Raw genomic sequence first — 27,743 nt, forward strand, 5'->3', positions numbered from 1 at the left:
ACTCATTCACCCACAGGCTGCACTCTGCTCTGGAAGCTGTGGTATTGTTTGGGTCAATATAACTGATTTTTACAGTGTTAACAGGTGATTGACACGTTTTATTCTTTGATTCTTTAAATTCATCTGAAACCTCTACAGAAACAGATTAACACCTTCATCCTGCTGCCTTCACTGTACAATCTGTGACAGTGGTACCTAGAGTACTAGGAGTACTTTGCAGGGGCAGTCAGAATCAAAGCAGCAGTAGTTCCAGTAAAATGACATTATATTTCAGCAGCAGCAGGAATAAGACCAGCCCCAACATTCAAACAGCCCTGTCTAATGATAGGACGCTTGAAGCCGAAGAGGTGTGAAGGGCCATGCAAGATGAAGCCCCACTTCGAGGCTTGTATCGTTTTGCAGAAAACCACCTAACCTGTGACGCACGAGGCCTCGGTTTGCATGGTATTCATCACTGGTTCGCTTGAGCATCAGTCTCTGGATAAAAACCGTTAACACCCACAACTGACTGGGCTGTTGTAGCTGAGTTTGGCAGACTAGAGTATTCGTTCGTATTATAATTTGTAGTAGTAGTTGTTCTGAGTCAACACCTAAAGAGAACTGCTGCCATGACCCAGTCCTCAGGTCACCTGTTCTCCTCTGGTCCATCTTTACTGACTGTTCACCTGCTGCCCGACTGTTGCCAAGGCAACCGGATAATCACCTGTCACCTGTGAGTGGTTTTATGTTGTGGCAGTAAAGTGGTTGTTCTTGTAGTAAGAGTATTACTGCGGTAATATCAGGGGCTGTGATGGTGGTAAAGGTGATAATACTAAAAGCAGAGGTGGTGACAGATGAACACTCAGTCAAATGCTTTGTTTCTGACAATTTCTGCATGTTGAACCAAGAGAAGACATTAAGTCTGATCCACGTTTTATAGTGTGGTTGATTAGTTTCGTCTTGAGGTTGATTTAACATTTGAAACATTAAGTTTTGTTCTTGTTTGTGCTCTGTTTGCTGATGAAAAACGGAGTTAACTGAACAGAATAAACATGTGAAGTGAGGACTCCTCTGACAGACACCGTTTTACAGTTAATTATTCAATGATGCACGTGCATTCCCTTTGTCTCTGCTCACACCAACAACACACAAAGGATCAACACATAACAACTCCAGTAGGAGTTCTGACCTATAATCAATAACCAATCAATCAGCTCCTACAGCTAAATAACACGGGAGCAGCTGAATAATAAATAAAGCTGAACTTACCTATCACAGGTGAGTCGGACATTTCAAATGGAAATCTGAAACTCCCGGGTTTTACGACGCGCCGGCGCGGACCAAACCATTTTTTTACATGATGAGGGGGGCAGCGAAAATGTTTCACAATGTCAAGGAAAATTAGGGAAATAAAACCAGTATTAAGTTTACAAAAATATGTGTTTCTGGTAAATGATTCAAAGGCCTGAGAACTTTAGAAACAGCAGGTGGTGGTTTGAATAATTAAATGCTAAAGATTATCATCGACATCATCTTCTTTCACAAACTGATAAAGTGGCTCCACCTTGTGTCAGAAAGTTGTTACTGCAGAAAAACAGTCACTCAATTTTTTATTATAGTCATTATAATAATTATCAAGCTCTCATTTTTGTTTGAAAAAAACAAAAAGAGACAGCAGACTTGATTTTTAAGTAAGTTTTTACTTTATCAGTGTCATCAAAACAATATTGGAACTTGAATCACAGCTCAGGAGACCACAACGAAAATCTAAAAATATCATGTGGTTGTGTGGGTGACAAAGACAACCTACCACTGCCTCCTTCTACAAATAAAAGTTTCTGTAAAGGAAGACCAAGTTGAAATGCAGACGTAAATATTAAGGCAAACAATATCTAGGCAGGATGGTAGGATGTCTCTGCTTGGAACTGACTCAGTCTGGTCATTGGTAGCAGCTGTAAGTTTGTGGCCCTGACGTGATTGATGAGTCAGTGTCCAGAGGTAGAAGGAGTTCAGGTCTTTGAGTGATTCTGCAGAAATATGGAGGCAATGCATCTGGTCTTCAGTCAGCATAAAGGGCAAACATCGCTCCCCTGGCTACCCATGGCCTCCTGACTCAAATTCAGAGACCCAAATAAAAAGTCCCAATGCCTGTGAAGTTTAAACAACAAAACAACAGAGGAACAGAGTCAGGAGAGGGAAGTTTGGTGTTACCACTTCACCACCTGCTGATCCTGAAGGAGTCGCTGCTTCAACAGGTTTACCTGCAACATGAAAAAGACCTGGATCAACATGTGGTTTTGTGAAGTTTTGACTCACAGAATCAAATGGGGTCTTTCAGTCTTTGTAATTCGACTGGCTTTAAAAACCATTGCAGACACAGGCAGAATAAAAGAGGTTATCTCCACCACTGGACTCTAATGACCCAGAAACTCAGGTGTATCCACCAAGTATCTGGTCTGTGCTTGGGACATGACATAAAACCAGATTTTTACTTCAGACACTCATGGGGGAATAAATGAAACACATGGTTTAATTATTTCATTTAAATTTACAGTGTAACAGGGCGTCTGCAGTAGTTCATCATCCAGCAGAGGGCGCCCTTGAGTTATTAAAAGCCTGAGGCTTTTGCTGCCCCACTGATCTGCCAGTAAACTAAGGAATAAAACTTTACAGCGTTGAGCCGATACTGATCTACCTGCAAATGTTGTACTGCTGCAAAACAAGAACCTAGAACTTGAAACTCATAGGTTCTCAGAGCTCAGGTTATATGAGGCTCCAGGTTGAAGGTGGTGAAGCCTCTGTGGTGAAGCTAGGGCTAAACATGAGACTAGGTTAGTTACTAACCTGATAAACAACCAAAACATTGAAACCATGTCATTTAATTTATTCTTGTCGTAGATCAGTTGTGTCAGGAAGCTGTGAAGTCATCAGGACTACAAACCTGCCAACAGTCCAGTTGGACTCTCCGCTGGAAAGTCCCACCTTTAGGGACATGGGCACTCATAGATTTGTGTTCCAAATTGGAGGAAATTCAGTCAAGATGTTATGTTCCTGAGAATGGAAAGGATTTCATCTCACGTACATGTTTATACAAACTGACCTGTTTGTAGAGAGAAGAGCAGCATCACACAGATCCACATCTGTCCATAGCTGGAGAGAAACAACAGTAAATCAAACATCTGCTCTGACACCACTGATCCACCAGGTTCAGTAAAATCAGACACATTCACAAATTTATTACAGAAATATGTAAAATAAACATTCATTTTATTAGGTACAGCTGCACCTTCCCTTTCCTCAACCAGCCACGTATCGTCATATATCCAAACTCTTTTTCACTGATTGTTTCTTAACAGAAAAATGAAGTGAGGTTGAACTTATTGTATTTACACAAAGATTCACACGGTTCTGCATGTGTGCTTTAAACGGTCTTCCTGTTCTAGTCAAAAACGTGACATGTGGGTTTTGATTTATAGTTACTGCAACATGGTCCGGATGTGAAAACAAAGGTGTGAAGTTGTTCTTTTATTTTTTTCACAGATTAAATAAAACCACAAACTGTGTTTTAAACAGTTCCTGGAGTTTACTGGAGAGTCTGGTCCAGGTCTGATGAGTGTCCTGAGTGTTTGAATAAAACATAGAAATAAAACCTACCGGAGTGTCCATGTGGTCAGAGTTCTCTCAGGCTCCTTAAACTTCTTCTTCTGGATGCTGGTTTTGGTTTTCATCAGAATGAGGATCTGGACTCCGAGCTACAAACCACATGTAGGTCTGTGACATGTGCAGGTTGAAAATGAACTGGAAGTTACTATGTTGTACTTCCTGTGGATGGATCATTTAGACAGAAACAAAACCTGGTGACAGAGGAACCGACAGTTCAGACAAATGTGAACATACAGTATCAAGTTTGACAACATGTATCCCAGCCTCAGACACACAACATTCATCAACACTGCATGAAAACATTTCACAGCCTCGGACTTTCCTTAAGTTTAAACAGATATCACGTACCTCGCTCTGCTCGCCGAGGCTGCCATAGACGCTCCCAGTCTGTAACAGGAAGTGAACTGACAAATCAGAAAAAATGTTAACACATCGACCTCGCAGTGTTAAAGGAGCTATATGCAAAGTTTTTGCTACTGCTACAAAGCGTTAGCAACGTTAGCATTAACAACATCAACTGTTTACTCATGAGTCTGGAGGAAATGTTGTAGCTTCAACATCAAATTTCATTTCTTCACTCACCGACATCTGTCTGCAGAGCTGGGAAACAACACCTACATCCAGTCTATTTATATCAGTGAGGGTGGACTTAATAACAGAAACGCCTCTCTGTACAGTGCTGCACACCTCAGTAGTGTTATTGGATAATCAGAATGTGTTATTCTTAATCTGAAAAATAACTCAAAGAACAACATCTCCCTCTAAACTGTAGAGTAAAAGAATAAAGTAAGATAACACAGAATTACTCAAGTACATGTGACACATGCAGTGTTTGTATTTTTACTATCCAGCACTGAGAGAAGTATCAATCCCCATGGCAGTAATAACAGCAAAGTCATAGTTTAATATCTTTACAGCAGCTCACATCTCTTCACAAACCAGTAAAGTTTGAACATCCGGACTGAAGATCATCAACTAATGAAGTGGCTCCATCTAGTGTCAGAAAATTGTTACTGCAAAAAATCATTTAACCTGTTTTTATTTCACAATAAAATCAACTCATCTGTACAACAAACACCTTATAACTTCACACATTGATAAAGAAAACAGTTCCAAAAGACTGAAATAAGGACAGGCAGAGCTGTTAAGTCCTGAGATAAGGAGTTACATTATTATATGCTGCACAGATAATATGTTTACAGTCAGAGCAAATGTACCTGAAATTAAGCTGAAACTGACCAATCACAGTTGTTGCTGTTGTCTCCATGTAGTATCTCTGTATCTGCTGAAAGTGTGGAGGTTCTGGTTCTTCTGTTCTCACTCGGTTATCATTACAATGTCTCTACCATTTCATCCAATTAGAATATTAAATAAAACAGAAATATGTAACTAATTAACTTAAAGATGGGGGACAAAGTAAAGGATTCCCAAAAACCCAGTCGATACCTCCTGAAGGACTACATGAACTCTTGAACAACTCTTGTTTGTCCATCCAGTGGACATCCACTCTCTCAGGTAGAGGGTCGACCTCGCTGTACATGCACTTCAGCAGGACTTCCTCTCCAATAAATCCCTCACTGTTGACCAGGCAGCTCACTGTGAGACAATACAAGTGTCATTCAGACATGTTGATATGAATTAATTGTATGGTACAGGTCATCAGCCACAGCCACCTTAGAAACAGTGGGAGGCCAGAGGGCTGGCGTGGTCCATCCTGGAGTCTTATTGGCCACACCTGGTGCCCCCTCAGCAGAGTAAAAAGGTGATAGATAGTTGGCTTATTATTATCAGAACCTCTGTGTGGAGTGACATTACATTTCCCTTTGGAAAGTAGGTCAAACAACCACAACATGAAACAGCAGCTATTTAATTCCTCTGTAACAGATTTAACTGTTGATAAAGTAAAGTTTAATACTGCAGAGAATCAGGGCTTTAAAGTTGAATCACAATTTTTAACAGATTTTAAATGTATGTTGGGTTAGTGTCTCCACCTCCAGTAAAGAGCAGTGCACAGTAAACAGTTACATAAGACTCGTTTTTGACAGTGCAGGAACACAGATGGAAACCATCAGTAAACATTTTCTGCTGAGCTACTTCTACTTTGCAAGAGTGAGGTCCTGTACTTGTTGGAAAATAATTGCAATGTGCCAGTGAAATACAGTACAACATTAATTCTTTCCAGTCTGGAGGCAAGAGTGAGACGACTTCCATCTTTGGTTAATGGAAGAAATACAGCTACTGGCTTTCTACCAGATAAATAGTCACATAGCTGGCACATGGTCGCCTGCAGCACATTGAGACATGACTAATAAATCTCAAACAGCAACACAGAGAGAGGAGGGGATAAAGTGTTTATATGCAGACAGACAGACTGACCTGTTGGTATGTTGAAGATCCAGATCAGTGCAGCGCTGTGGAGAAACAACAGAACCATCAACACATGTCTTTAACTTCAGAAATCTCCTGTGTCCTCAGCAGGACTTCATGTCTCCTGACAGCCTCGTTAGATAAAGATTACTCTGCTGAATTACAAACACACTTCTACTGAAGCTGAGACACAGCTTTATATTTATTCAAACAGAACTGGACAGACAATAAAAGAAACTGATGGAGGATATTAGGACACATCATCCTCAGATCAGACTGATTTCTGATCTCAAACACATTTTGCACATCTGAGGTCTGACAGAGGTTTATTATCAGCTGGTGTGAATGCAACACAGAAATAAAACTTACCAGAGTGTCCACATGCTCCGAGTCCTCTGAGGCTGCTTGTCTCGGTTTTAATCAGCGTTCCAAAGAGCACAAAACCACTCAACCCTTCTACTTCATGCTGGTGTTTCCTGCCTGTTCATGTCCTCAGCCCACACATCTGTACATCAGCACAGCAGCAGACAGATGCTGGCAAAAGAGGCCACAAGAGGACCTTCACAAACCTTGAGTGAAAAGGACTTCCCTTCTGGCTCGCCCACAATTGAATCATCAGAGCAGGAAACAGACAACAGGAACCCTCTCCAGAAATCAAATTAGCTCATAGAATGTCAGAAAGATCTATGACCAGCTCACAGGACAGACGGGGCCACAGGTGAAACCGGAGTGAACAAGCAAAACCTCCACAAAGAGAGTTCATCCTCCTCCAATGAGACTGATAATCCAGGACTGTGTCCATATGTGATATTTAACTTGTGTTGTGCAGGTCAGACTCACTTCACTAAATAAGAGAGAGTGTTATGAGAGTTAGTTTCACCCAGAGATAGGTGATGTCAGCGGTGGACCTGAGACGGGGATGATAATATATATAAAGAAAGGCAGGGTTTGGAGCATAACTATATATATTTAGGTCTGTGCTGTGCAGAGACAAACTCAGGTCTTTTATGTGGATAAAACACTGTTACCCTGAGACCCCCTCATCTTCAAGACTAAAGAAATTGTTTGTCTTAATGTTGTAACGGTCATGGTGGCAAATATATGACTTTTGTGCATTAAACAATTGAAAACTCCCGACTGAGACGAGCCATGTTCCCAGTGTGGGCAGCTGTTTTATGCTCTGAGATTCATTGTTTGTCCACAGGGAAACATGTCAGCTACTGATGATGTGTTGTCATTTATGAATCATCTGATAGGAAGCAGAGTGTGAAAACTGGGACATCAGCAGTAGTGCAAGTTGATAGAAAAGCAGTAGAAGTAATACAGTAGCAGTTACAGACTAATAATGTTGGAGTGATTAAACATCAGAGCTGAAAATCATCCATCCATCCAGTGTCAGAAAGTTGTTACTGCAGAGAAACCTTTAGCTTCAGTTTTTATTTCACTATTAAACAAACCTGGATCTGTGGTTTCTACCCATCAGATGCTACATAAACATTTTTAGAAAACATTTTAAGACTTTGTTTTTACTCAGAAGGAAAAGTAAATAAAACTGTGGACATTTATTTGAAGTTTCAGGCCTGGTCTCTCAGACTGTGACTTGGTTTGGTGCAGGAATCATCAATGACAATTAAAAACTTCTAAACAACCCCAAGAAAAATCTATCAACAATTCAAACATCCTGAAACTCCCTAAATGACCATCAGAAGCTTGTAAATGACTCTTAGAATCTTATTTAGATTATGTAAGTAATGAAAGTAAAACCCAGTGTGTTCATAAGCCTGGAGCCAGAGTTGCCCTGTAATTTGTCATCTGTCTGTTATAAAAAGCTGCCACCACATCAACACCTTGTCCCGGCTTACAACCAATGAAAGCTCAGAAAGCTTCACACAACACATTGTCCGAACTTGTTTCTGATTTACTCCACAGTTGAAGGCGGGGTGAAAAGCATCGGATGATGAAAAAGGAGAAGGCGTTCCCACGGTCTCAATCAGCGAGATTGTCTCTGACAGCTACAGCAACACCACCAGCAACAATAACAACAGAGTAGCAGAGGGATAAGGAGCACAGCCAGTTGGGGGAGGTACAGTGTTAGATCATCAAATAGTTCTTGATATGATGGTATCTCAGGACGTTTACCTGCAAAGAAAAGACCCAGATCAACACAAGGTGGACTGTTTTTAGGGAGACCGAAGCCTGTTTAACACATCTGTCTTAGATATAAGTCACAACACCAATCTGAAACATTTCTATACCACCTTCAACAAATAAATGTGCCGTCATGTCTCGATGAAGCTGTGAGGAACATGACTGAAAAAGGCTCAGGTTAATCCATGTGTCAGGAGAGAGCGAAGCTACAAACCTGAGACAGTCAGTCTGATGACCTGATGGAAGTCCACCGGCTCTACGTGGCAGTGGTAGGTGCTGTCGTCCACCTGCTGGATGTTCTGCAGGACGATGGAGAAGTTTCCCCTCCTGTACAGATCAGGGAACGTGACCACACGACCTCTGAATTTGTAGTGCTGGGGGCCAAAGTCTGGAGCGCTTTGGACGATCTCTAACATGACTCTGTTGTCTCCATCCAACCAGTAGATGAAGACTTTCTCCAAGACAGAGGTGCTGTTGTTGTAGATGCAGGACAACAGGACGTCTTCTCCAATAAAACCCTCAACATCGACCTGGCAGCTCGCTGTGAGACAACACAGAGGCTCCTGTTATTCAAACACTTTGATATAAACTGACTGTCACTCTGTGTAAAAAAACAGATGTTCAGGGAAGATGTTGCAGCATTAATCTTTTTACAAGAGGAAAGACGAACTCGCTGGTTTGTACATGTATGTCTGGGCCACACAGGGCTACAACTAGACTACATCAGACATAAAGTAGGCCTGGTCTAACCTCAGACCATCACCTTTTCTCTCTTCCAATGATAAAATAAAGGTTCCACAGATCTAAAAGTGGGTTTGATGTTTACATTTGCTTCCAATATTTCCTTCACAATAAAAGCATAAGACTGGTTCACCAGTGGAAAGCTTTTAGTGTGAAGGAGTGACAGCGAGGCTGGTATATTAAAGTCCACATGTTTATCTGCTGAGGACACAGATAAGAGGAGGGGAACATCACTGGATGGTCTGTTGGCCTCTGATACTGAACAAGACCACAGCAGGTCTATGTCAGTGGACCAACCTGGGCAACTGGAAAAAAACTAAAACCGCATACTGTGGAAATCCACAGAGGGAGGAGGGAATAAAGTGTTTATATGCAGACAGACAGACTGACCTGTTGGTATGTTGAAGATCCAGATCAGTGCAGCGCTGTGAAGAAACAACAGAAGCATCAACAGATGTCTTTAACTTCAGAAATCTAAGTTTTCTCTGGCTTCAACAGGACTTCATGTCTCCTTAAAGCCTCGTTATATAAAGACTACAGAATTACAAACACATTTTTACTGAAGCTGAGATGCTGCTTCATATTTACTCAAACAGAACTGGACAGAAAAGTACTGGAAAATAAAAGAAACTGATGGAGGATATTAGGACACAACATCCTCAGATCAGAGCGATTTCTGATTTCAAACACATTCTGCACATCTGAGGTCTGACAGAGTTTTATTATTAGCTGTTCGTGAGGTTGTGTGAATAAAACACAGAAATAAAACTCACCAGAGTGTCCACATGCTCAGAGTCCTCTGAGGCTCCATCATCATCATCTTTCTCCTCTGGCTGCAGAAAATGCTGCTTCTCTTGGTTTTTAACTGATATTTTTGGCAGAATCTCAACTCCCAAGAAGATTATCAGCACAGTAAAAGTGAAAGTAAAAGTAGGCAAACTGTGGGGCCCGAGGGGGGCACCTCCCGCGAACACCAGATATTTGTACTGTTTTAACTCCAGTTTTCATTTTAGAATAAAAAACCTGACAACATTTCAGTGGTTTTTTTGTTTGTTTGTTTGTTTTTTTGTTTATTTTGACGTGGATCAGGAAAAACTCACAATAAAAACACAATGATGATCAATCAATGATGACAATGAAGATGTTACTTTAAAATGTTTGCGTTAAGTGCGTGAACTAAGTTATGCTCTGAAAAGAGCATTAATAAGTGAAATAACAATCAGTCTGTCTTTTTTGTGTGCTCTGGAAGCATCAGTTAGCTTTGCCTGATTTCCTGCCTCAGTTTACTGGGGTTATTATGTAATGGTTCCCAGTGATCTGTCGAATGTTTTTACCCGACGTGTCAATAAAGTGGCCTCAAGAAAACAAGAAGATTTCATTATCAACCAATCAATTATCTTTTGACTAGAACTGATCAGAAAATACTAAAAATGTTCGGGTCATTTTGTCAGAGTCTGAGGTGACGTTTTGTTGTAAAGTCCAGAGAAAAACAGGATTGTGGTTTTCTTGGATATGTTGATCAGTTCTTATTAAAACTGATTTAAGCATCGGGGCAGTTTTAGCCAGAGAAGGACAGAAGGATGAGAAGCAGGATGAGATGGAGGCAGGATGAGATGGAGGAAGTTTGGTTTAACTGTGGTGTTAGAACCTTGGTGGTCATGGTGTCAAAACCTTTTGATTTAAGAGCAGGAACCAATGACCTTTTACCTGCAAAGAGAAAAAAATCTGGATCAATACTTCGACCAGTCAAGCTTAAGACTCTACATACAAGACCAGGTCACGGCTCCTGACAACATCTTAGAAGTTTAAGGAGAGGTTCAGGACTTGCAACAGATTTTATCAGTCAAGACTTTGTTTGACTTCTGACTCAAAACAAATTCTAGCAGTGAAGAAGTTGCAGCTACGAACCTGAGACAGTCAGTGTGATGTTCCGCTGGAAGTAAACCTGTGGCACATTGCAGGTGTAGTCGTTACTGTCCGACTGCTGGACGTTCTGCAGGACGATGGAGAAGTTTCCTCTCCTGTACAGATCAGAGAACGTGACCACTCGACCTCTGAAGTTCTGGTGCTGGACTCTAGAAACTGGGGTGCCGTTGACGAGGGTTAACAGGACTTTTTTCTGCTTGTCCCACCAGAGCAAGGAAACATCCTCTGGGATAGAGTTCCTCCCATTGTAGATGCAGGGCAACAGGACATCTTCTCCAATTAAACCCTTGATGTTAATCTGGCAGCTCACTGTGAGACAACACAAATTAATTAATTGTATGATACAGTTCAACTGAGAGGTAGGAATAATGTCTGACTGACCTGTTGATACGCTGAAGGCAAAGATCCAGATCAGTGCAGCACTGTGGACAAACAGGATCATAAATCAAATGTGAGATTAGACTGGTCAGGAGAGATTCAGTCCTACAGATCATGTTTCAGTTTGTGGGCCTCAAATCTGCAGTCTTCCCAGCTTCTAAAAACTCCCCTAACAACACTGAGCGACTGTGTCAGGTCCAGAATGGATGAGTCTGTGGTTGTGGCTGATGAATTTCCAACATCGGGCTGGAATTTAAAAATTAGGAACAGTGAACAGGCCTGTGGAAAATGAAATGTGGTGCCTCAGGCAGCTCACAACAGCCCAGTATAAGTCTATTTTTTGGCCTCATGAGACGACGCCTACTTGAGATCTTCACTGGTACAAAAATTTGTGCTTGAACCCAAAAAGACTTTGTCTCTCTAACTTCACCTTTACCTTTTGAAATTAAATCTCTCAGCATCTTTATGCATTAAATTCCCTTCACCTCTTCTGTTTTTTTTTTTTTTGTTTTTTTTAAAGAAAAAGGTGTTTCTCCTTCACCTTTCCTTCAACAGACCATGTGGCCATGTATCATAATTTATCATAATTCTTGTGAATTAGGAGTGAAGGAGTGAAATTGTCTTTTTAATATTTTTACAAGTAGAATAAAGGTCTGAAAGTGTGTTTTAAAGAGTCTGCACAGTCTTCCTGTTTAACAAGGAAAACTGTTACAAGTGGTTTTTGATAGAGGTCCAGATGTGGGAAAAAAAGCAATGTGAAATCGTCCTTCAGATGAAATCAAACCTTGACAAACAGATCCCTGGTTAATCTGGTCCTGGTTTGATGAGTGTCAACAGGGGTTTTGTTGGTCAAAACGCAAAAACACATCAAAACACTTTCTCTTTCACTTTTAAAATAACAGCGTTAAGGTTTTAACAGGATGTCTGCCACACTTTCTGAGCGGTGGCATGGTCCAGAAACAGAATCAGCCGCTCAGTGTTTGAGTGGATTAACTGAAGACTCAGAGATGAACTTTATATAAATATTAATAGATATATTTTCTGTCTGTTTGCAGGTTGCTCTGCTCTGAATCTGACAAAGACAAGATTATTGTAATAAAGAAATAAAACATACCAGAGAGTCAACGTCAGCTCACCAGCCTCCCTCTGAAGGTCCACCATCTCTTCCTTCACCCCTCCCACCCTCCCGGAAGAAAGTGTGTAACTAAACTTGGTGACTGATAAGTGAGACTGACAGCTGCAGTTTCAAGGTATTTCACTCCATTTCAGAGGAAAACGCTGAAGCAGTTAGTTCCACATTACAGAAAATCGCATTTAGATCAGACTGAGATAGAGACTGGTAAAAGTACTCAAAAGGAGTATTAACTGTGGCAGCAGTACTTACAGTATCATGGTAGTAGCAGCAGTAGTTCTGCAGACAAAAAGTATCACAGGTAGTAGGAGTAGTAAAAGAAGTAGTTGGAGAACAGCTCCAGATACAGCATGTGTACGTGTTGTAGTAATAAGTAACAGGAGGTAACAACTGTAGTAAATAACAGTAGTTATAGTAGTAGCAGTAGTACTATTGGTGGTAGTAACTGTAAGAGCAGTAGCAAGTGTTTGTATTAACTAGGAGTAGTAGTAGTAACTGTGATAGTATTATTTAAGTAGTAGTACAAGTAAAAAGGTAGTATTGTGACAGGTATACTAGAAGTAGTAGTAACAACAAAAGGAGTAACCAATCCTGCTGGTACTACTACTACTGCAACTAGAAATAGTAGCACTGTGAGTAACAGCAGCAGTGGTTACAGTAGTACAGGTAACACTCGTAACAGTACTACAGTTTAGATGTGTCAGGAGAAGTAACAGAAGTAGCAGAAGAAGTACTTGTATTAACAACAGTACAAGTAGCAGAGATGGAACTTTAATTTCAATAGTTACAGTTACAGAAGTAGTCGTGGTAGTGCTATCAGCAAAAGTATCATTGCAGTTAAAGTGTTAGTTGAAGTAGTGGAAGTAATAACAAGTATCTGACACTTAACAAGTTACAGCAGTAATAGTAGCATCAGTATGAGTTAATAGTACTGATGAAAACAACTGTAGTGCTGATACCAAGAGTACTACAGTTGTAGTAGTAGTAGTATTAGTGTCAGTTGGAGTTATACCTGCAGTAACAGTTACAGTAGGAGTGACAGTAGTACTCACTCTAACAGCAGCAGACCTGTTACTGCAGAAAAACTCAAACATCAAATATTTGTGGAGTTTTAACTCCAGTTTTTATTTCAGAAGAAAACAAACTTCAGTCATGTCTTTGAAACATAAATACAAGGTAGTAAAGTAGGAAAAATACAGAGTATTTAAAGTACAATGTAATATGTCGTGGGTCACATGACTGCTGGCTGTGATGACCTCGTTACAGCACAGGTAGCATTGATTCATCATCCCTCCGCTTAACTAATCAATATATTGATCCCTGATCACCCTGAGAATAAAGCCAGTAATCAGTGCTTGACTTTATCCAGCGTCAGATGGTTTGATAATGAAAATAATTTGTGATTACTTCAGTCAGCTGAAATGTCTTTGTTAGTACCTTTATATAAGCTAAGCTGGTTTTTAGTATAGTTAGTTGTTTCACTACATCTCCAGGACTCATCTTTCTGCTAAAACCTCACAGAGACCACTTCAGTCAAACAAAGATCCAGATAGGCTGGTCAGAGGAAAATACCTCACATCGCTGCAGAACTCGGGTTGAAATGTTTGGTAAATATAAAACATTCTGCAGCTGAAATATGAGCAGAAAGCTTCGATATGTTTCAGCCAGAAACAACAGAACCCAGAGGAAAACTGGGTGAACGTGAGATCTAAGGATTCATTCTTCATTTGTTTCTTCATGTTTCAGTTGGGTTTGCGTTTGGGTTTGGTTTTTAAAGGTGATATTTGTACATTTTTGCTATTGCTACATAGCCAACATTAGCATTAGCAGTGGTTTTAAAGAAACATCGCAAATTTTGTATCCAACTTCAGTCCTTTACTCACCAAGCGCTGGAAAGCAACGCCACTGTTCACTCTCGTACTTTCTTCTATTTGAGTTAGTATGCTAACCAGCTAGCCTTGGTCCATCCCATCTCGTAATAAAACTATAGTGTGTCTGTAGTAGTGTAGTTAGTCTGCTCACTCCAACATGAGAGGATGAAGAAGTAGCACTGACCAGATTATGTGTTCTAACCTCTTGTAAACACAACGATGGCTGAAGCTCTTGGAATGGCTGATAATGCTAACATTAGCTATGTAGCAATAGCAAAAACATCATTCAATTTTACTTCATGTTTCATAAAATAAAATAAATAAATAAAATTTATCTTATCCCGCCTGTAACTTTTACATGTCAACATCACAACAAAACCGAACATGTCATCCTTCAGTAGAAGTGTAGCTTTTTTGGCTAATAATATAAATAATAGTGTAACATATCCTTCAGGTGACAAGCTGTAACATATTTAAGAAAAGCCTGAGATGAGTTCTGCTCCAAAAGCCATCATTTGAAAAGAACTTGCAGGAGGAATAAATGTAATTATTGATAACAGCACCCCCCAGTGGCCAGTCATGGTCATGTTGTCCCTGATTTTACTAAGATTACATCTTAAAAGAGGAGTTGAGGGTGCCCTCATTAGGCCAATCAGAGGGATTGTTGCAACTGGGTGAACCCAATATACTGGACGTGGAGTGTATTTAAGAACGCGCATCATCAATATTTAGACTTTTTGCCACAGCGAAAATTGGTTAAACTCCCACTGTGGCCATTTTTAGTAACAACAGAGAGAGGTGTTCTCAACATCTTTCTACTGTCTGACGTATCCCAGAAAATGAAGCAGTTAAAGGTATGTATAACTTTAAAACTATAAATCAGCAGGATATTTTAGGTTACCAGTGTGGAAACTAAAGGATAACTCTGGTATTTTTTTTTTTACCTGGGCCTGATTTTTCCATGTTTCTGGGTGTAAATGATCGGAATCGATGCAGAACTAAGGAATAACGGCACCTGTCCACATCAAAGTCCGTCCACTAAAGTGCTTGTTTTTGTCACTGACAGACTCGATTGTTCTTCTCAGTGTCTGACATGGATTCTACAGAGCAGAGCTTTTTATTAAGAGTCAGATCTTTTAGTTAACCAGAAACATCGTGATATATCACTACAGATCCATAGAGAAAAACAGGATTAACCAGGAGCTGCTGGATACCACTGCTCCATCTGTTAGTGTGTCTGTGTTACTGTGTGGTACTTTTACTTCAGTAAAGTATCTGATTACTTCTTCCACCACTGAAAGTCACACAGTAACACAGACACACTAACAGATGGAGGCAGTGGTATTCCAGCAGCTCCCAGTAAAATCCCTGTTTTTCTCTATGGAGTCTGGTAGTGATATATCACGATGTTTCTGGTTAAACTAAAAGGATCTGACTCTTTAATAAACAGCTCTGCCTCTGTAGGAATCCATGTCAGACACTGAGAAGAACAATCGGAGTCTGTCAGTGACAAAAACAAGCACTTTAGTGGACGGACTTTGATGTGGACAGGTGCCGTTCTTCCTTAGTTCTGCATCGATTCCGATCATTTACAGCCAGAAACATGGGGAAAAAAGAGTTATCCTTCAGCATCTGTAAGCATCTTTTACAGATCAGCAGCTGACAAGACAACATCAACATCTGCACTATGAACAAGGAGGTGTGAGAGAAAACAAACAACAACAACATGATTCATTTCTTAGTGCTTTCTATTGTCTACTTGTTTTTTTGTTGATTGTTTTGTTTTTTTTCCATTTTTCAAACTTTTTTAATTCTATCTCTAATTCTATCCCTACTCTACTCTAATTTTATTCAGGTTTTATTGCCAAGCATTTTGAAATGTTATAGGATTTACAGGTTATAGGAATATTAAATAAAATGTACCGACACAAACAGCAGCAGTAACAGCAGGAACTGATCTTTGAGTTGAACTAAATAAGAAACGAGCTGTTCGACCCTCAGATGAAATGTGTTCTACTCTGGATTTCTACTTCAACAACCTTCTGATTGACTTTGTTTTTAAAGAGTTGTGACTTTAAATCTGTTTCTTATCTGAAATTAAAGTGAATTTTTTATCCCTTTAGATGTTTTAGAGCAGAACTCTTCCCTTCTTATTTTAAGAGCTGCTACATTTTATGTTTTGCTCTCAAATAAAGCTTGATAATGTCTGACTTTCAGCTTCTGTCTTTTTAAAGCCAGAACAAAAAGACAGGAGCAGAGAGCAGAGGCAGGACGGAGGAGCTCAGTGTCACTGCACCGTCACCAACTCTCGGTCCTGGAGAAGGCGTCGGTTTAACACCTGCAACACAAACAACAAAAACCTGCTTCAGCTTCTAATTTTACACAAGTTCAGACTCTACAGTCCCCGGTGCGTTCAAAGACTCTGTGACATCTGTTAGTTTGAAACTCAGAGGAAAGGTTTGATTTAATCTGGCAAAGGAGCTGCATGACCAGCTACAGCAACCACACAACTACAATTCACAGTTATCACAACATATAAAGTCACATTAGCCACATTTATAGGAAACACACCAGGTTAAACTGATCTGTTATGTTGCTCAGTGTCACAGTTTGACCAGTGTCATGTTTCTGAGCTGCACATCATCATTATTCTCTCTTTTAATCTGTGGAGAAGCTGCATCTTCTCTGCAGATATTATGAATTCATTATTACAGCTGTTGAACATTGATTTGAACTTAATCTAATTGACTTTTCATCCACTAGTTGCAGGTTTACTGCTGTTACAGCAGACAGGACATTCAACACAATGTTCTAACAATAAAACCAACTTCAAATGAAGAACATATTAAAATAAATACATTAATGAAGCAAACATTCTCTGATTTCAGCCTCTAAAATTGAAGCATTTGTTGTAATAAGTTGTAACAAGTGAAAACATTTAGAGATGAAAAACAATCTTTGGTTGCAGCCCAAAATAAAACTGTTGATGCTGCTGTTGAACATAATCAAAAGCAGACTGAGGAGATTAATGGATTGAGATCAGATGTTTGTTGAGCAGCAACAATCTTTTGAACTCTGGTCAGATCTTTTCAGAATAAAAGCTTGAAAAAAGAGTTGCTGCAAAGAAAGGAAGTTTCTCATGCTTTTATTTTGTAGGCAAAATCACTAAAGAGGAAAATGTTGCTGCCAGTGTCTAAAAATAATGGAGCTCTATTAAAACCAGATGATATAAAGTTTAATAAACAAGAGTTTACTATCCTCATTCTAAACTTTAGACCCAGAAGTCAACATGGACTCGATGCCCGACTGATTTAAAGTAGAGACTGACGATGTGTTCAAGGTCTCTGTTTGTGTGTGGTCTTGTTCACATAGCTGTGGATGGTGAAAGCTTAATACCTCCAGCGGCTGTGACAGTCTCAGGTCCAGGACCAGGACCAGGACTGAGCAGCAGAGGGCAGCGTCATGCCACAGAGACGAGCGAACGTGAAGAGAGTCACACTCTGCTGAGAGGAGTCGTCACATATGAAACCATCAGATCAGAGACGACTCCGCCGCCGAGGGGGAAACACTGCAGAGCACTTCACCGAGTGTGAAACAGGAGGAGGATCATGGGACAGATCAGGGACTACACAGATCCTGAGGTAAGATTATTTTCTCCTGATCAAACACTGGAGCTAAATATTCAACCCTGACTAACAGCAGTAAAACTCAGAGTGAGTGGACCCTGCTGCTGGAATAACAACGATGGTTACACAAAGACCTCGTCAGTCACAGTTCAGCTCTTACTGACTCTTTACTCACTGTTCCACATCTGTTGTGGTTGGAACAACTAACCATTAAAAACCACGACGACCATGTTAATTAGTTCTGAGAGAAACTACATCTCACCAGTTCCTCTTTGAGCTCAGGGCTCAAATCTCTCCACACCACTTCCCCTCGAGCATGATGGGAAATAACCTGAGGTCAGAGAAATGCAGGAGAACTGGGAGAAACTGCTCTTTTTTAATACTAACTTGGACTAGAGTTCAATAAGGTTTCCTGTCCAGCACAGGAAGGAATGAAGTCGAGAAAGTCGAACCATTACAATGAGATGGGACAGCTGCAGTTTCCTGTCCTGACCTTGGACTTTTATACGTTTGTTAAGAGAAAATGATTTTTTCAGAGGGAGAAGGATCCCTGTACGAGTCTGATCGAGAAACTCTGTTGTGCCCACGTGCGCACGGATCTGCCGCCATGCATCCTGCTGCAAGGAATCCTGGGACGTCACTCTGCCCTCTCCTTCCGTAAAGGAAGGTCCAGCGTCTCCTCTGCTACAGGAGGTAAGACATGGCTGACACTCTGATACTTCAGGGTCAGTCTGAGATGAAAAGACCATTGGACTGTAGAGTGAACGTTTGCTCCAGGTTTCAAATATTTTCATGACATACACGTCTCCAGCTCTGCTCGGCTTCAGTTTACTCTCACCGTCTGCAGCACAGATACTCTGCCCCTCATCACACTCACGTCTGTAGTTTTGCTTCAGGACGTGAAAAAAAAAACGTGTTGAGTTGCCACATTCTGCAGAAAGTTGCATCTCGTCTGAACCACTTCCTGAGAACAGCAGCTTCTCCTCTGAGGTCAGTGTCCTGCTCTGGCTTCCTGCCACTGTTTTAAGGAGAGAAGTCTAGATTGTTTACTACAGTTTGCAGATGAGCTGCTGATGTGCCGCTCATTTCCTGAGATGAAACCTTTTGGTGTAAAATCGGTGCCGGTATTATCATGAACGATACGATGTGGCAGCATTTTTCAGCTTGAATTTCCTTTTTGAAGAAAAACAAGTCATTGCCATTGTTTTCATCTGCTCAGGTTTAAACAGAGCAGCTGGTTAAAGTCAGTGAAACACTGCATCATACAGATGTTTCTGAGGACGTGGAGAGCGGCTGTGATTCCTGAAGATCCAGACGTCTGACAACTACAATCCTTTATCTGGTTTAAGATCAGAGTGAGGACGTCAGAAAAAGAGACACTGACTTGAAACAGAGAGAAAGCAGTCGACTGAAAATGTTTTCATGTCCGCGACGCTGATAGAAAACCCTGAGCTTTAAACAAACAAACTCAGCTGTTTGTATTCACAATCTGAGCTCCAACAGTTTGATGAAGACCAAGATAAAATGATGGATTTTATTTATTAAACTCGTCCTAGATGGATTATTCTCTCTCTTTTAATCAGTTAACTTCTTCTTCTATGATCAGTTTAATGTGAAGCTGCACACTGACGCTGCAGCTCGTGTTAGAACATATAAGAGGTGTACAAACCTGCGACGGTCAGTTGGACTCTCCGCTGGAAGTCCACCTTAGGGACATGGCACTCGTAGATACCGCTGTCTGACTGTCGGGCCTGCTCCAGGACGACAGTGAAGTTTCCCGCCTTGTACTCATCAGGGAAACTCCTCACTCGACCTTTGAACACCTGGTCCTGTGTTGTCAAGTCCTGGACTCTGTTGTTGATGTCCAGCACGATCTTGTCGTCTTTGTCTCTCCAGTGGACGTTGAATTGGTCAGGTAGAGGGCCTTCTCTGTAGATGCAGGGCAGCAGGACGCTGTCACTGATAAAACCCTCGACTTTCACCTGGCAGCTCACTGTGAGACAGAAAACACTGTTCATTAATATTCACTCCTCTACACACCTCTAATTCCAATGTGCCTGTGCTAACATGCACCTGTGCAAATGCCAAATAAAGTCTAATCCTGTCTCATGCTCGCTATCACTACCAGACTCCATAGAGAAAAACAGGGATTTAACCAGGAGCTGCTGGAATACCACTGCCTCCATCTGTTAGTGTGTCTGTGTTACTGTGTGACTTTCAGTGGTGGAGGAAGTAATCAGATACTTTACTGAAGTAAAAGTACCACACAGTAACACAGACACACTAACAGATGGAGGCAGTGGTATTCCAGCAGCTCCCAGTAAAATCCCTGTTTTTCTCTATGGAGTCTGGTAGTGATATATAGAGATGTTTCTGGTTCTTCCTCTTTAATAAAAAGCTCTGTCTCTGTAGGAATCCTCTCATAATGTTGTCAGACACTGATGATAACAATCTGAGAAATAAAACCAGTATCAGTAGATAATCAATAATAAAGGACTAACAACAGAACTGATTTTTAGAGACTCAAACGTGTGCTCCTGTTTTATGAATCCACTGTGAAACGTTTCTTCCTTCCTCTGTTACAGATCTAAAGCTGAGTCACCTCAATCTATTCCCTCAATGGAAAATATAAATTCAACCTGCACACACCACTTCCCTCAAAAGAGGCGTTCAGGAGGACATTCTTATGTGATGATGGAGCAAAGTGGCACGTCCCAGGTCTCACATCAACCATGCAGAGTTACTGTGTGGCTAAATTTATTGACACATCATCCATCAGAGCTGCAGGAGGAGGAGGAGGAACGTTTAATGACGGTGAGTAACCAGGCTTTGTGTTGGACGTGGAGGAGGACATGTGCACAAACTGATCCACATAATTGCAGCTTTACAGATGATTCACAAAGACATTTCATCCATTTCTCTTGGCACTAATTATTAAAAATAACCTAGATTTTTGAACCTGGGTCTCATTTCCCACATTTAGTTCAGTGTTGAGCAACACCAGAGAACCAAACAACCAACAGCCGCTGCTGTAATCCAGCTGTTCAGTGACAGCTGTAAGAGATACAGCTTTTTATTTAAGAGCCACATCATTTGGTTTCAGGAGAAACTGTTCACTGATCCATACCAGACTCCATTGACAAAAACAGGGATTTTACTGGGAGCTGCTGGAATACCACTGCCTCCATCTGTTAGTGTGTCTGTGTTACTGTGTGGTACTTTTACTTCAGTAAAGTATCTGATTACTTCTTCCACCACTGAAAGTCTCACAGTAACACAGACACACTAACAGATGGAGGCAGTGATATTCCAGCAGCTCCTGGTTAAATCCCTGTTTTTGTCAATGGAGTCTGGTAGTGATATATAGAGATGTTTCTGGTTAAACTAAAAGAATCTGACTCTTTAATAAAAAAACACTCCAAACATTTTTGTCCCTGTCAATCATTTACACCCAGAGACACATGAAAATCAGACCCAGGTTCACCTGACCTGACCTCTGTCTTTACCTGAACGCCCACCTACATGTTTACATCTCCCTGCACCTTATCGACGTTGCGGCCTTTGTGTGCAGACGAGAACAGGAGCAGCTGCAGATAAACAAACTCAATCACAGAGGCTAAATAAAGGAATGTACTAACTCTGCTCTGCTTTGTCTCCCTTTGATGTGAATGAATTTAGTGTGCAGTGTGAAGACAAACAGCACTGTGTCCTCTGAGAGGAGGAACCGAGAGAGAAAAGAGAAGCCACAAAAACAAGAAGGAAGAGGAAGGTCTGTGTTCAGACGATGCCCTCCACTCGTCTTTAAGGCGACGCCTGAGACCGAACTCTTGACTGAAGCGAAGGACCGAAGCTTTCACCTTAGAGAGGAGGTGTGACCCTGACCACAGGTATGACACAGGCTTTTATAAGGTGTGACTGCATGATTAAATAAGAGTTCACTCTCAGTGATTGTGGGCACTGATAGCACAGTTAACACAGAGTAAACTGAACATGTTCTCAAACCATTCAAGGAGATTTAAGTTTGTTTGCAAAGAGATTCAGTTTTACAGATGTTGTAATGTTTCCAGGTGATTTAAGGATATTTCAGGTGATTCAGTGACTTTTTTCAGATGTTCCAATGAAATTTAAGGATAATTCAGGGAGTTTTGTGGATGTTTCTGATGATTCAAAGAGATTCAAGGATACTCCAGGTAGTTTTAAAAGTGTTTAAGTTGAGATGAAAACCCATCTACTCACCAGTCCACCTTTACTCACCAGTCCACCTTTACTCACCAGTCCACCTTTACTCACTAGTCCACCTTTACAGCCTCGTTGTGTTTCTACTCACGCTCTTTCAAACTCTCACTAACTTTCTAAGAAGAAAGGCTTTTGTAGAAGAGCTCAGAGCTAAATGAAATGACCAGTTGGAAGCTTAGTGGTGGAGACGTTGACGTCATGTGACCGTGGTGGAGTTGGTTTATAGCCTAACATTAGCTTCTTACTTCAAACATCAGAACAGTGGAGTTCATCTGTGGAGATGATCTGATCAACTAAACCTGAAGGATCAGAAACTTTGGTTAGTCACAGTTTATTTTCTGTGGAGGCTGATGCCAATGTCAGCCTGTGTGTTTCAACACAAGCCAAGAGGCAGATTAACTTTCAGCTCTGGTTATGCTCTTGGAGGAATTTGTATGAAAATGCGTCACTGCAGCGACAGCTGCTGGAGCATGGTAATGGTTTTAAAAGACTCCTCTGTTTAACCTCTGTTCCATGACGCCTGACTCAGACCAGCTGAGGCTGTGAAACATTTATGTCTAAAGCCACTCACCTGTACTGATGCCATAAATGACGATCCAGATCAATCTGCAGAAAGAGACAGGACAGTGAATGATCGAAAGCATCTGAACCAGGATCAAAACTGTGCAGGTTCAGCTTCTGCTTTTCTTTCTCTTCTGTAAAATTAAACTGGATTTATTTGGGCTCATGATGGAAATTTTTACCAACAGATTAATCGATAATCACATCCTCTCTGAACTGTGATCCATAAACACCAATTTAAAAAAGAAAAATCACTCATTTTAATAATTGTGGTTAAAAACAGGAAATCACAAAGAGGAGAATCTGTTTCAGATCCTCAGGTTTAATTCACATGCTGCTGGTTCTGTGATTGTCTTTGACCGCCTGACTTACACTGATCCCACAGAGCTTCTGCAAAATCTCTGTTAAAATAGGAAACGAAAGTAAAAGAAAAGCAAAAATCAACTGAACAACAACAACATGTACAGACAGGTTTGATTCCTAATCTCTGTGCTGTGAGTCAGATTAGGAAACAGGTATTTCTGCAGACACACCTGCAGCTGCACTATCAAATAACAGTGCTCAGAGTAACACACAGTGACTGATGCATTCATGTGTTCGTCACTGTTCGGCTGCAGCAGGTTCACAAAGGTTGACAGGTGAATTTTTTCACCTGAACTCTACAACAACACACATTTACCTGTAGATGATTTAACCTCTGAATAAACATCTACAGCCAAGAAACACAACATGTAACCTGTGACTGGTTCAATATTTGACACAAGGTCAACACAACACTGACCTCAGTCAGTCCTTCATATTTACAGAAAGTAAAGGTACATTACACACATTAACACAAACAGGATAAACCGCTGGGAGAAAAACACCAGTGATTGACTGATTAATGAAACGTCCACAGCCTCAGAAACAACTTTTATCCCAGTAAAACTACTCTGTATTCAAAGTATTAGCATCAAAATGTACTTGAAGTATCACAGTACAAGTACACATGAAGCAGTAGTGAGTGTGTATTTTAGCTGTGGCACAGACAGAGTTAATAAAAGCTTCACTCACAGTAGTTTTTATCCATAAAATGAGCAAAACCTGTTTAAAAAACCTGTTATTGAAGCTAAGCTGAAGCTAATTAGCTCGACATAAACTGATCCCAGGCCACTGGTGTTAGCCCGAGGGAGCTGGTTAGCTAAACATTCATCTCCTTAGTAAGGGCTTTAGTTATAAAAGACAAACTTTATGTTTTAAAGTGTTTTAGTTTGTTGGATGACGTGTGATTTCCGGGAAAGCACCCTGCTAGTTAGCCAAAATTAGCTTACAACAACTCTACGTCACTCAGTTATCTTCGGCTCACGTGATGATTTTAGGACGTTTTATCACCAACTGACCTCCCGAAGTGTCTCATCTTTGTTCTTTACACCTCTCAGACGTGTTTTAACGTTGTTTTTAAATCGAGTTAAAAGTCATCTCCCACTTTCGCTTCCTCTTCTTCTTGAGTTTCCGGTTGAGACGCGCACTGCTGCCACCTGCTGGCGACCACTGCAGTCCGCAGGGATGAATTCAGGGTCCGTCTCCACGACCTCTCCTCTTTCCTCCATCTGCTATTTTTTTTTTTTTTATCGCACGAGAAGATATTTCAGAGATTCACTGTTCACACGCCCACAGAGCCTCAGCCTCAGCTCGGGCATAACTCCAGTTTGTTCTGTTGCAGCCTGAATATCAGTCTTTCTTCTCTCGACTCTGTTCAGTAAAGTAGTGATATCATCTCTGAATTCTTCCTCTCTGAAGCTGCCTTGTTATCTTCTACCCCACAAAGAGTTAAACCAGCAGCTCTGGTGCCAGGTCTGTTCAGGCTCCTGACTCGACTGGACCTCCTCAGTTCACTGCATTGTCCAAATTATAATTATTCTGCTGTGAAGGCCAACCCCCCCCCCCAGTCAGCTGGTGGTATTTCATCGCCTCTAAATTTGTAAAGTAATAAGCAAATCCTGATCTTCCAGCTCGGGTCTTGGCGCCTGTACATGTCTGCAGATAATGTTCCCATTTTCCCTTTATGCTTTCTCCCAGTAAGTAACCACAGGCAGCGAAGGCAGCACCTCCCCCACCTTCATTCCACATATTTATTTATGAAGAAAATCAAACAGTTCTCCTTCCCCTGGGTCTAATTTCACTGCATCTCTCCTGCGGTTTCTCCTTATTTCATTCATGTATTACCAGTTTGAATTCCCAGTGGAGTTCCTCCCATTTCCGTTAGTAAACCTCCTCCTCCTCATCTTCTTTTTCTTTGTTGTGTTTTGTTGTCAGACGTGGTGACTCTCATTTTACAGACATTAACTTTTATTACATAACATACATATATCAAACTGAACGTTTTAGATGCTGATAAACAATGAACCTTCTGAAAGACTTTACAAAGAACTCTGAAAACACACTGTGCCAAACAACACATGTAGTTATCACTGAAGGGACAGATATTATCTCTCACTTTGAATATATGGAAAACAGCCTGCACAAAATAGTTTTTATGAGCTACATTTCATATTTATCTTTTAACGTGTTTCTAATGAAATTTGATTCTTACTTCGAGACTCAACATGTGACCTAAAAAGTGTCTGTTTGTGGTTGAGATCTATTCATAAATGTTTTCTCAGATATCATGTATGATGAACTGACCGTGCATTCTTATGAATAAAAAGAAAAGACATGGTGTATTTCTGTTACTGGTTGTGTCAGATTTGTTATGTTTTCATTAAGGTATCAAAAATAAACTCCTGTTGAAGGTTTAAAATGTTTTATTTTCTGTGTGGGGACTTTGATTAATTTGTGGTTTCAGGTTCTGCTTGCTTCCACCAAACTTCAGCCAAAGTTTTGGTCATTTTGGCCCAAACCTGAAACTGTGGTTTTATGTCTTCCTGTTGAGAAATCAGGATTTCATCACATTTTAGTAGTTTTCTCAAGGCCTCAGATGTAGTTCCTCAGCAGGGACCTGGTGTTACAGCAGATTATCTTTACCTATTTATTTTTATGTTCAATTCATGAAATCTTGTTTAGCTATGCATTAAAAAGCAAGAATACAAAGAAAGTGCACTTAATAATAGACAAAAAGTACAGTGTACACAAATATATATTTTAATAAAAAATATCATCAATATGCTAGCTGAATGGATGGGCCCTACTTGGGCAGCTTTTGGACACGTCATTACAGATCATAGGTTTCCTGCAGATTTGTGCAGTGGTGAACTATGATCAGAGGTGTAGCACAAAATTCTGAATCCTACACATTAACGGTCTTTGTGTGCCCCCTTCAGGATTTATATTAGTCTCTTAAGAAGTCAGTAAGTTGCTTCAAAGTTTTCTTCAAACAGCCAGCAGCAACTCCTGCTGGACAAAATCTGAATTTTCTATCTGTCATCTACTTTGTCTTTGCCTGAAAGTTGTGAAATGTGAATAAATAAGAGTTTGGAATCAGCATTAACGTGTGCATGTGCACTTATGATAAGAACCACTTCTTATTTCTACAGTAATGTAAGAGGTTAAAGCCTTTTCTTCTCCATCTCACTGCATTCACATCAGATGATTTTATTAATCCAGGATCCAGAACCACGTACAGGTATGTAAACAAGTTCTTTTTTATCTTACAGGAAAAATATTTGTCAAACAACATGTGGAGCTGGTAACATCCAGATAACATGTGTGTGAACTACTCACACATAATCTGTCAGGGATGTCTGTCTTCTCACTGATTTTCAGAAAAAAATGTTTCTCACATGCAGAGGCAGCAAACATGAGGGTCTGTTAGAAAGATGGTAGCCGAGATATAAAAGGAAAATTAGATGAGTCATTTTTATCACCCACAACATCCTGCCATCCAGGACAAAACAGATCAGTGAAAAGTGAAACTAAACTGGGGGGGGGGTCAGAATCATGAAGTGAAACATAATCAGAAAAGTTCAGATGTGGTGAACAGGTAAACTGCATGATGTCAGTCTCATGAACACAGGTGACATCAAGTGTTTAGAAAAGATAAAAAGACTAAATGTTGTTGTTAGAATTGGACTAATGACTGCTGTTAACCACACTGAGACCAACACTGATGTCTTCAATACAAACTGGACTGTTAAAGACACAGAGACTCACAGAGAAACTCTCCTCATCACTGCCCTCCAGTGGTCACTGTCAGGAAATACAACTCTCCACATACAGCACTGACAATAATACTGAGATTCACACTGACATTATGACACATTCACTGCATTATTTTAGCTCTAATGTTCATCAGTCTGATCATGACTCTCTATATGTGAACACACACATTATTAAACTGCTATATATACTGAGGTCAATACTGATATTGATCTTTGGAAACTGACTGATGGAGGAATCATCAGAGTATTTACTGCCCTCCAGTGGTCACACTGAGTCACTACAACACTACATTACACTGATCTGTGTCCAACAGGATTCACACTGATCATCATGATCAATATGTTCTGATCAGTATTGATGACGTCATGGTGACAGCTGCTGCACTGTAAAAAATGACAGGAAAGGATGGGCTGTTAAATCATACACTGTAAAACTGTCCTCAGTGAGGACAGTGTGAATGTTGGTTGATGATGGCTATTTGAGGAAGTGAAGTGAGGGTGCTCTGTTAAAAAAAGGGAAGGACTGTACATTATACATAGATGCACTATAAAAATGCCAAACAAAGTAAGAACTACTATCAGTAAAAGTACAGTGTTCTGTACAAGTGTTATCAGCAGCCACTGGATGCACTGTGAATATGAAAAATAGAGTGGAAATCTGCGACACATTGTAAAAATGACAGCTGCAGTTGCAAAACATTTTCTCAAACTTGACAACTTTTTGTTTCAGTAAAATGTAAACTGCTTGTGGTTTTCACTGCCGTAAAACTGTTTTTTTTTTTCTTGGGTTTAACTTTTTAAATTCAGAATCGAGGCTCAACTCTTCAATCTCAGGATTGAAGCAACAATCTCTGAACTTCTAGAGTCATCGACCACCTGGAGCCTCCTGGACAAAGACACTGTAAAACCTCATTTCTTAGAACTTCAGCCTTTCCAACCAAACAAAAACCATCAACACTGAGAGCCTCAGGACCATGTT

General features: G+C 40.5%; 2 protein-coding genes across 6 annotated transcripts; both read right to left on the minus strand.

The window, feature by feature from the left end:
• Positions 1-1,659: 1,659 nt before the first annotated feature.
• Positions 1,660-24,160, minus strand: LOC108877171 (CXADR-like membrane protein). 4 transcript variants are annotated; one of them, XM_051065848.1, is made up of 4 exons: positions 24,008-24,160; positions 22,639-22,673; positions 19,501-19,824; positions 1,660-2,127 (listed from the first exon to the last, which is right to left on the minus strand). In XM_051065848.1, the coding sequence occupies exons 1-4, from the start codon at positions 24,022-24,024 to the stop codon at positions 2,099-2,101; spliced, it is 405 nt and encodes a 134-aa protein (XP_050921805.1). In that variant the 5' UTR covers positions 24,025-24,160; the 3' UTR covers positions 1,660-2,098. The 4 variants fall into 4 exon arrangements, with proteins under 4 accessions (XP_050921805.1, XP_050921804.1, XP_050921806.1 ...); XM_051065847.1 differs by having other exon boundaries at positions 1,660-2,240; XM_051065849.1 differs by lacking the exon at positions 1,660-2,127 and adding an exon at positions 2,265-2,920.
• Positions 7,428-12,513, minus strand: LOC108877188 (V-set domain-containing T-cell activation inhibitor 1). 2 transcript variants are annotated; one of them, XM_018667156.2, is made up of 7 exons: positions 12,317-12,428; positions 11,206-11,246; positions 10,807-11,133; positions 9,672-10,605; positions 9,289-9,323; positions 8,372-8,698; positions 7,428-8,148 (listed from the first exon to the last, which is right to left on the minus strand). In XM_018667156.2, exons 4-7 carry the CDS (start codon positions 9,716-9,718, stop codon positions 8,000-8,002), a joined length of 558 nt encoding a protein of 185 aa, XP_018522672.1. In that variant the 5' UTR covers positions 9,719-10,605; positions 10,807-11,133; positions 11,206-11,246; positions 12,317-12,428; the 3' UTR covers positions 7,428-7,999. The 2 variants fall into 2 exon arrangements, with proteins under 2 accessions (XP_018522672.1, XP_050921802.1); XM_051065845.1 differs by lacking the exons at positions 7,428-8,148; positions 8,372-8,698; positions 9,289-9,323 and having other exon boundaries at positions 9,937-10,605; positions 12,317-12,513.
• Positions 24,161-27,743: the final 3,583 nt, after the last annotated feature.

This window comes from Lates calcarifer, linkage group LG7_2 (genome assembly GCF_001640805.2).
Source record: "Lates calcarifer isolate ASB-BC8 linkage group LG7_2, TLL_Latcal_v3, whole genome shotgun sequence".
NCBI classification, from domain to species: Eukaryota; Metazoa; Chordata; class Actinopteri; family Centropomidae; genus Lates; species Lates calcarifer.